Genomic DNA, 9,664 nt, shown 5'->3' with positions numbered 1-9,664 from the left:
CGACGCCCGCCCTTCTTTCCGCCCTCTTCTCCCCCCTGCGCTTTTTGCTTCCGGGACCAGGCGCCAACGTTGCGTGACCCACGTTACGTCACGACGCACCGGAAAGGGGCGGAGGAGAAACAGGTGAGGGGCCGGGCTTCGGCCGCGAGGGGCGTGGTCAGCGTCGTGCGGCCCCCGGAACTCCTTGGGTGACGTCATCGAGGGGCGTTTACTGAACGGGGAACCTCGGGCCTGGTCAGCGGTGGGAAGGGCAGACTGATGGACCCATTGGGCCAAGGCAGGGGTTGGGAGGACCCAGAGATGGTTGGCGGGGGGAAGCCAGAGAGACAGGCGGACCCCTCGGGAGAACAGTAGGCAGGCAGAGACACTCCTGCTCCGACGGGGAAGGTAAACAGGAAGAGGGAAGGTGCCATCCAGGCTTGAAGATCCAGCCACAGAGCTGAGGACCAAGAGCAGGACTTGGGCAGCACCGCAGTAAGAGAGGAAGGCAGAACCGCAGCCGCAGAGTTACTGTGCAGGCAGGGCACGTGTCAGAGCATCCAGCAAAGGCTCCGTCACAGAGGAGCAGGGGAAGAACTAGACCCTGAGCTGGGAATGCACTTCCCTTTTTCTCATGCTTATGGTTAGATCAAGTTCCACCTCCACCCCCGTTTAAAAGACCCTGGGGGTGCCCTGGCCGGGTAGCTCAGTTGGTTAGGCCATTGTCCTGATACGCCAAGGTTGCGGGTTCATACAACAATCAACCAATGAATGCATAAATGAGTGGAACAACAAATTGATGTTTCTCTTTCTCTCACTAATAAATACATTTTTAAAAAGAAAAGAAAAACCTTGGTGGAGTCTCTGTTCCTTACAATCGAAGAGCTCTGTGGAAACAATGGGCTACTTTCAACATCGCCTTGAGTTGCCCTATCCACAACCCTTCATCCCCCAAATATGCACATAAAATATATAAGGGAGGCCAGGTTCTGTGGAGCGGAGGGAGGAGACAGAATAAGAATTCATGCTGTGGGGAATTTAAAAGCGGGGAGGGGCATGCTAGGGATGAGAATATAAATATTTTAGCAGTGTAATAGGGTAAGGAGACAGGGTCTAGAAGACCCATAGGATTTGAAGAGCTGAGAGAAGAGCAGAGTTGATTGCATCCAAATTTATTTTTAAAAAGGAAACATTGCCTACTCTCAACTTGTGGCATGATTTGGAGATAAAAGCAACCCATTAGTAAAGGAGAAATAAAAGCCAGCCATTGCAAACTCTCAGAGACTTTCAGATAAATATATTAGCTGACAAGTTCCTGAACAAATATACTTTTAAAATATATAGTCTTAATACACTTCCAAAACATATATTTTTACTCATTGGTATATTTTCTTAACAATATACATGGTGAAAAATCCTTCCAGAGCAGTTTATACCACTTTAACTCTTTTTTGTTGTTGTTAAATCCTCACTCGAGGATATTTTTTCATTGATTTTTTTAGAGAGAGTGGAAGGGAGAGGGAGAGAGAGAAAAAAACATCGATGTGAGAGAGAGCCCCGACGATTGAGCCTATAAGAGCCTGCAATTGAGGTACATGCCTTTGACTAGAATCAAACCTGGGACCCTTCAGGCCACAGGCCTACACTCTACCCACTGAGCCAAACTGGCTAGAGCTAACTCTTTTTTATTTAATAATATAATCCATAGTATGGCTATTCTAATTTATTCAACCTCTGTGGATGTGTGTTCACTTTGTTTATATTTTTTGCCACAACAGATAATGTTTCAATAAATATTCTTGCATATGTATAGTCTGTATTGGTGTTTTTCTTTCCATGGGGTAGATTCCCGGGAGTAGGATTTCTGGGTCAAAGGGCATAGATTTATTTGAACTTAACAGATATTGTCAGATTGCTTTTTCAAGTGGCTATATACAGTATATGCAGGGTAGGGCAAAATAGGTTTACAGTTGTTTGTGTGGAAATGATACAATAATTAATAAATAATAATACAAGAACGAACTGTTTCTAGTACTCACAACTGTAAACCTACTTTTGCCTTACCCTGTATACACTTTACCAGCAGTAAGTGAGCGTTCAGGACCCTAGTTCCAAATGCTGGTGAGAAGAAAACCCACCTCCAGAAACATCCATTAGTAGGTGTTGGGAGGGACCCGGGAATCTGAATTTTTTTCAAGGATCCCCATGTAATTTGCTAGAAAGCAAGATTGGGGAGTCACAGGTTGACCTTGCTGCAGGATTTACCAGGAGGGGGAATAAGGGGCAGGGATCAGGAAAGCCATTTGATGGGACTCCCTTCTACTAATGGGCTCAAATGTAAACTTCTCACATTATCACCAAGTAACATTATAAGTAACAGAGACACCCCAACAAGACTGGGAAAAGAAAATATTAATAATTCAACCATAAATTTATGTCTCAGTATCTGTCCATCCCATTGGTAATATTTATCCTTTAATAAATTTTTGTTTTTACCACAGTTACAGGGTAGAACACTGCCATCTGTGATGGAACATTTTAAATTCAGTTAAGTCTATAGCTTATGGATAGCATATGGCCTTCATTCAAAGAGTAATTGGAACAATTCTTTCAGCAATATTATTTTCCTGCAAAAAATTTATTTTTATATCAATCAAAAATACTTAAATGTTCTAATTTTGGGGGTAGACAAACAAATTATTGTATTGTGTTGGATAAAGTTATTAGAGGTACTTATTTGCTAAAAGCAACTATTGAATATGCCATGTTTTATAATCCCGGGTTGGCATTTCTTCATTCTTGTCTTTCCTATTCTTCCCTCCCTCCATCCCTAATCTTTCCCAATCCTCTTTCCCTCCCAATCTTCTTCTCCCTCTCTCCCCCTTCATCTGTCTTCCCTCTCTCCCTCTCCCCCATTTCCTCTTCCTCTTCCCCCCTCTCTTTTGCACCTGATCCATCTCCCAGGCCCACCAAGTCATCCACTGGAACTGTTGCAGCTCCAACATTGGCCACTAGGGGCCCTCTACTACCCTAGCCTGGGAGGAGAGAAAAAGTCTTTTATCCAACTTTCTTAACAGAAATACCATTAATTCTCATGGGTATTTTCAAAAGAATATCCCAAAGTAAACCAAGGGAAAATGAGAAGAAATAAAGAAAAGATGCTCCCAACAGCAAACAGTCGTTTCCAAGGTTAGAGGACTCAACCCGCCCAGCTTCTCCCTGAGAAAGCTCTCAGGGGAGCCAGCTTCCCTGCCAATAGCTCAGCTCCCAGCCTGCTGACATTATGCCCCCTGTCGCTCCAGCCCTGGGGGAGCTAAGGACATTCGGATGCCACTTGTCTTCGCAAGTCACAGCCCTGGTTTGTTCCCTTAGCGCTGCCCATCCCTTCATTTGAGCCATTTGGGAGCGAATTTGATTCCCGCCAGGATCCAAAATGCCACATATTCTTTTGTGACACGCTGCAAACAGTTCTTCTCAGTTTATTTATTTATTTTGGATTTTGCTCAGGGTGATTTTTCATGAAATCATTTTTTTAAATTGTGTAGTCAAATTTATCTTTTCTATTGTTACTTCTGGATGTGGTTTCTAGATAGGAAAAAATTTTTTCCCACTTTCAGGTATAAAGGAATTTAAACTTTTTTTTTCTTCTAGAATTTATCTGGGTTTCCTTTTGATATTTAGATCCCTGACACATTTGGGATTTGTCTTTTGCACAAATTCTTAAATCACCTCCTGGGCACAACTTTGATTGGTTTGGGATACACCATTTTCTGGGAGGAGTCATAATAATGGTGAAATGATCATAATCACTTATTAGGACATTACAGTTCAAGATAGATTCTAATAATAGTAATAATAATAAAATCAATAATAATAGCTAACTTTAACTAGAGCTTGCTAAATTCTAAGCATGTGTCAAGCATTATGTCATTTAATCCTCATAATTAGTGTTAAAAACAAAATTCAACTGAGTAAATTTGAAGATCTCATTGGCTTTATTAAGTGACTCGTGAACCAGGGTTGTACACATGGAAGATTTTTTTTAATATATTTTATTGATTTTTTACAGAGAGGAAGGGAGAGGGGCAGAGAGTTAGAAACATCAGTGAAAGAGAAACATTGATCAGCTGCCTCCTGCACGCCTCCTACTGGGGATGTGCCTGTAACCAAGGTACATGCCCTTGACCGGAATCGAACCCGGGACCATTCAGTCCCCAGGCCGGCGCTCTATCCACTGAGCCAAACCGGTTAGGGCGGAAGATTTTTTTAAATATTTTTACTAGAGGCCTGGTGCACGAAATTCGTGGATGGGGGGGGAGGTGTCCCTCAGCCTAGCCTGCACCCTCTCCAATCTGGGACCCCTCCAGGGATGTCCGACTGCCGGTTTAGGCCTGATCCCACAGGGACATCCCTCTCACAATCCAGGACTGCTGGCTCCTAATCATTCACCTGCCTGCCAGCCTGATTGCCCCCTAACCGCTTTCCTGCTGGCCTGATTGACGCCTAACTTCTCCCCTGCCAACATGATCGTCCCCAGCTGCACTCCCCTGCCGGCCTGATCACCTCCAACTGCCTTCCCCTTCGGGGCTGAGGGGACTGGGGGACTGAGGCTGGATGAGGCTGGGCTGATGGGACTGGGCGCCACCATCTTGTGAGGGTGTGGCAGTTAATTAGCATAGTCCCTCTTTATTAGATAGGATTTTTTTTGTCTAAAGTTTTACATATCTCCTTTTTCCCCAATTGACGCCCCTCCTCAGCCATTCCCACCCCGAGCAAAACCCAGTGTCTATGTCCATTGGTTATGCTAACATGCATGCATACAAGTCCTTTGATTGCTCTCTAACCCCCTCTCCCCTACCATTTGTCTCTAGATCGATCTATTCTTGTTCATAAAATTATGTTGATCATTATATCCCACATATGAGGGCGATCATGTGATATTTATCTTTCTCTGGCTGGCTTATTTTGCTTAGCATAATGTTGATTTTTATAGGAAGAAGAGTGGGCAAGGGAGCTATTCACAAAGAAAACACAGGTCATGTGGGGACGCGGACATCTTTTCTTTAGGGAGACGAGAACAGGAGGGACTTTATCATTCAGAATTGCCTCTTCTTTCTATGGGGGATAGAGAGCCCATGAACAGATTGTCTTGCTGGTGGTTGGCCAGAGAGAGTCCAGACTGGTTGATTAAGACTGTTTCTGGGAGAATGTGACAGAGTCCCCTAATTTGGTAAATCTGACGCCTGAGTGCCACTGATCACAGTGATGAGATTTTCCAAAATGATGAACTCTTTTTTGTTTTGTTTTGTTTTGTTTTTTTTTGTTAATCCTTACTCGAGGACATTCATTGAATAGGAAGAGTGGTGGAAGAGAGAGGGAAAGACAGAGAAACATCAATGTGAGAGAAACACATAGATTGGTTGCCACCTGCAGGAGCCCTGACCAGGGCCTGGGCCAGGGAGGAGCTTGCGACTGAGGTACGTGCCCTTGACTGGAATCAAACCCGGGACCCTTTGGTCCATAGGCGGACGCTCTATCCGCTGAGCCAAACCGGCTAGGGCAAAAAATGATGAACAACGCTTGATGAGTTTTGAACAAATCAAAAAACATGTTTTCCTCAGTTTACACAGGAATGGTATTCCTGGACAAACTGGTGTGTATCATAACCATGCCAAAGAATTTCAGTTTTGGGGGATCCTTCAAAAGTCATGTATGTTAATAATGTGGACAACTTTCCCAACTCGACACCATACCCAGAAGTAATAACAACAGCAGAGTGGAATTGCTCTTAGTCTTGGACTGTCCCCTGCACTGCACAATGTCTGGCATCCGTGTCCCTACCCACTAAATGCCAGGAGTGTCCTCTAATCATTATGACAACCCCAAAGCACCCCCAGGTTTCCAGAATGTCATATTCAGAAACACTGAATTAGATGCTTTCTGTTCCAAATAACAGAAATAAACCCATATACGCTTAATAGACAAATATTTATTGGCTTTCATAACTAATTAGTCCAGGGGTACAACTTCAGGGAAGGTTTCATCCAGGGCCACACAGTTTAGCCAGCATCTAATTTTCCCTATTTCTCACCTCCCTCCCCTTTTCTGTACTCCGTTTCCAAAATTTTGGCTCCACCCAGAATTCTCGGCAAAATGTCCTTGAGGCTTCGCTCTGACCAGTCTCCCTCTCTGAACTGACCACGTGGCTGAAAAAGATGGGAAATGCTGACAATCAGAGCCCACCTCCGGAACTGGGGGGACATCGCTGCTATGCAAACCCCAGAGCTGAGCCCCAGAGAGAAGCAATGTTTTTCTCGAAGGAAACTATGGATGCTGAACAGACAGCAACTATCCACAATTTCTGCAGACAGTGTCTCTGGGAATGGGTCCTGAAACTCAACATTTTAACAAACTTCCCTAGAGTTTCTTTTCATTGTAAAACAGCTTTTATGGAGACATCATTTAAATCCCGACAAGGGTTCTAATGTCTCTACACCTTCCACGGTACTTGTCATTGTCCTCTTTATTATGGCCATCAATTGAGGGTATTTATTAAAATTGTTTTGTTTTTAAATATATCTTATTGATTTTTTACAGAGAGGAAGGGAGAGGGATAGAGAGTTAGAAACCTCAATGAGAGAGAAACATCGATCAGCTGCCTCTTGCACACCCCCTACTGGGGATGTGCCCACAACCAAGGCACATGCCCTTGACTGGAATGGAACCCAGGACCCTTCAGTGCGCAGGCTGACGCTCTATCCACTGAGCCAAACCGGTTAGGGCGTAAAATTGTTTTTGTTTTACCGATTGATTGATTGATTGATTGATTTTTAGAGAAAGAGGAAGGGAGAGAAAAAAACAGGGAATTGTTGTTCTGCTAATTCATGCATTCATTGGTTGCTTCTTGTATGTGCCCTGACCAGGGATCAAACCTGCAACCTTGGTGCACCGGGACGATGCTCTAACCAACAGAGCTACCAGGTCAGGGCTAAAAGTGTTGTTTTGATATGCATTTCCCTAATGACCAGTGATGTCCAACAGTTTGTTCTGTGCTTAATGGCCATTGGTACATCTTTTTGGGAGAAATGTCTGCTCAGATCCTGTGCCCATTTTTAAGGTGGGTTGTTTATCTTTTTATTATTGAGTTGTAGGAGTTCTTTATATATTCTGGATGCAAGTCCCTTATCAGATATGTGAATTGCACATATTTTATCCCATTTTGTGAGTTGTCTTTTCATTTTCTTCATGGTGTCCTTGGAAGCATTAAAGCTTTTAATTTTGATAAAAATCCAAGATATCCAGCTTCTCTTTAATTACGTGTGCCTTTGGTGTTGTATCTAAGAAGATCCAAAAGTTTGAGAGCCAGAGTCCTTTGAAGACATGCTTTTATTTATTTCCTTTTTTATTTAAGGTATTTAAAATGTTTTATTGGGTCAGGCCCTGGGCCTATAGTGGTGAATAAAACAGACAGGGTTGCTGCCATGGAATTTATGTCTACCACTGGAAGCATACTAAAAACAGATAAATAGAAAAAAAATATGTCATAATGGGACAGATTTCTATGGAAAAGAACAGAGAGCTCCGAGAGCAGAGGGTGGAGGATCCTTTCAGATGGGTCAGGAGAGACTTCTCCGAGGTGGCACTGACGCTCAGATGTGAAGGGTCTGAAGAATCCAGCCGTGAATATGGGGGAATAATTTTCCTTCTGGAACAGACAGCAAACTTCCCGATTTTGCTTTGACTTATTTTATTTGGATTGAGAAGATATTTTGTACCAAAGATGTCTCATCATATGTCCATTCCTCATGAGCATTTAGGGTTCACTTGGGCAAAACCTCTCATTATTTTAGTACAGAAGTCTTTTTGGAGGGGGGGGTCCCAAGGGGAATAGCTTATGAAATTGATCTGGGAAAGGAGAATTATTTTATATCTTTCCCTAACTCTTTTGGAAAAAAATTCTTGCTCAAATCAATGTTGTTTTTCACACAACTGTCACATATACAGCGATATATAGTGAAATCGTTACTTAAGTAATTTTTGTTTTCTCTGCATTTGACTGAATATTGTTCATGGCTCAATATTAGCTCTAGAGGAAATAAAAACCAATCTTAAGAGCAATTGAAAAGATGCACTTGTTGGCAGCAATTTCTCTCCTAGAATGAACAGCAAGTTCTGAGCTCTTGAGTGATGGGAAGAAAAACCTTTGTGATAAATAATATATTTGATAATGAGCAGCAGGAGAAACAAATGTTTTCATTTGAAGAGTTCACAATGGAATAAAGTATGGGATGGGCAGTTTTTGCATCATGGGTGCATATGGAGCCCAAAGAGCCATAACTGTAGATTTTCATTCTCGCCATGTTAGTTTATGCCATATATTTTCAGACCTTTCTCTAATTCCAATTTTCAAAGGGCTCGGCTCTCGGGTTCTATGGCGCTAGGGGATTTACGTACATTATCTCAATTCATCTTTTAAAGTCTACAGATAGGCAGGCAGGAGTGTGCCTAGATTATGTCTGACAAAGCCGAGGTTCAGAAAGGTTAAATAACTTCCCCCAAGGTCCCAAGTCTTTGCCAGTGTGGGAATCAGTGCAAATGAAAAATTCATAATAACTAGGGATTTCAGAGTAAAAGTATAAACTACTCTGGAGAGCAGACTGCCGGGATCCTTCAGCACCTGGCTCGCTGGTGACCTGGACTCAGAGGAGCTTCAGCCCCGTTTCTGACCAATGAAGCACCTGTCCCACAGGAACGGTAAGCCTTTCAGTCACTCTCTCCCCACCCCCCATGCGTCCCTGAAGACAAGCGGGGTGCTTGGCAGGTGCTGGATAGTCAATTATTGTTCTAAATGCCGCCTCAGTGGCCCAATAATAACAAGAAAGCAGTTCCCACAGTGCCAGTGTATAGACAAGGGAATAATCAATGCATTTATCAAAGTAGATGGATTTCTGGGGAATATGAATCCTGCTCCAGGGAAAGCATTCATTTTCGCTGGAGTTTGAACTTAACTTCCCACCCGATTCTTTGCTGCCCCATCTCTTGCTCTCCTCTTCCCTCCCTCCCTCCCTTTTTAAAGCAGTTTTACTGTTTGCTTGCACTTTGCGTCCTCTGGGTAAGTTTGCTGCATAGAAAGCTCGGAGAGGGGACATAACCCTTTTAAGGAGGCTCCGTTCTGTCCCGCGACCTGGCAGCGCCAGTCTGTGAGCATCGCGCTTTTGGCTCAGAGAGGGGAGAGCAGGCTGGTAAACATCCACCCCGTCACCCCCAGGGGTGTGGGTCCCCTCCGCAGGCTGCGCGGTGGCTCCTGTGCTACTCCGGGCCGGGACAGTGCCTGGCACCAGGCAGACACTCACATGTTGGCCGGATGAATGAAAGGTGAGCAGGGAAGGATGCCAGGAGTCAAGGCGAGGCTGGAGGAGGCGATGGGGCTGCGCGGAGCCTCCCGGAAGAATCCGAAAGTATGAGTGTGATGCCGGGAGAAATGGAGAGGGGACGTCCCGGCAGTGGAAGCGGGACGGAGGGACGGGACCGGGAAGGCCGGGGCCTCGGGGGTTTGCGGGCGCTGAGTGGGGCGAGCCGAGAGGTAAGGGCGAGACAAAGAGCCGCCGCCGAGGCCGATCTTGGGAAGAAATGGAAAAGGGGTGGCGGGGGCAGGCGGACGCGCAGGAAGGGGCGTGAGGACCTG

At 44.5% G+C, this 9,664-nt stretch overlaps 1 protein-coding gene across 3 annotated transcripts in view; it reads left to right on the top strand.

The window, feature by feature from the left end:
* The first annotated feature begins 9,126 nt into the window (after positions 1-9,126).
* GPR161 (G protein-coupled receptor 161) overlaps positions 9,127-9,664 on the top strand; it is a 39,175-nt gene continuing 38,637 nt past the window's right edge. Inside the window, exon 1 of one of the 3 annotated variants that reach the window (XM_005880507.2) lies at positions 9,127-9,354. In XM_005880507.2, the coding sequence (XP_005880569.1) occupies positions 9,348-9,354 (7 nt within the window). In that variant the 5' untranslated portion in view covers positions 9,127-9,347. The other 2 variants (XM_014528539.1, XM_005880508.2) reach the window with 2 other exon arrangements.

This window comes from Myotis brandtii, unplaced genomic scaffold, assembly GCF_000412655.1.
Source record: "Myotis brandtii unplaced genomic scaffold, ASM41265v1 scaffold64, whole genome shotgun sequence".
NCBI lineage: Eukaryota > Metazoa > Chordata > Mammalia > Chiroptera > Vespertilionidae > Myotis > Myotis brandtii.
The sequence above is the reverse complement of the archived record's forward strand: the minus strand, read 5'-3'. Positions and strand labels throughout refer to the sequence as shown.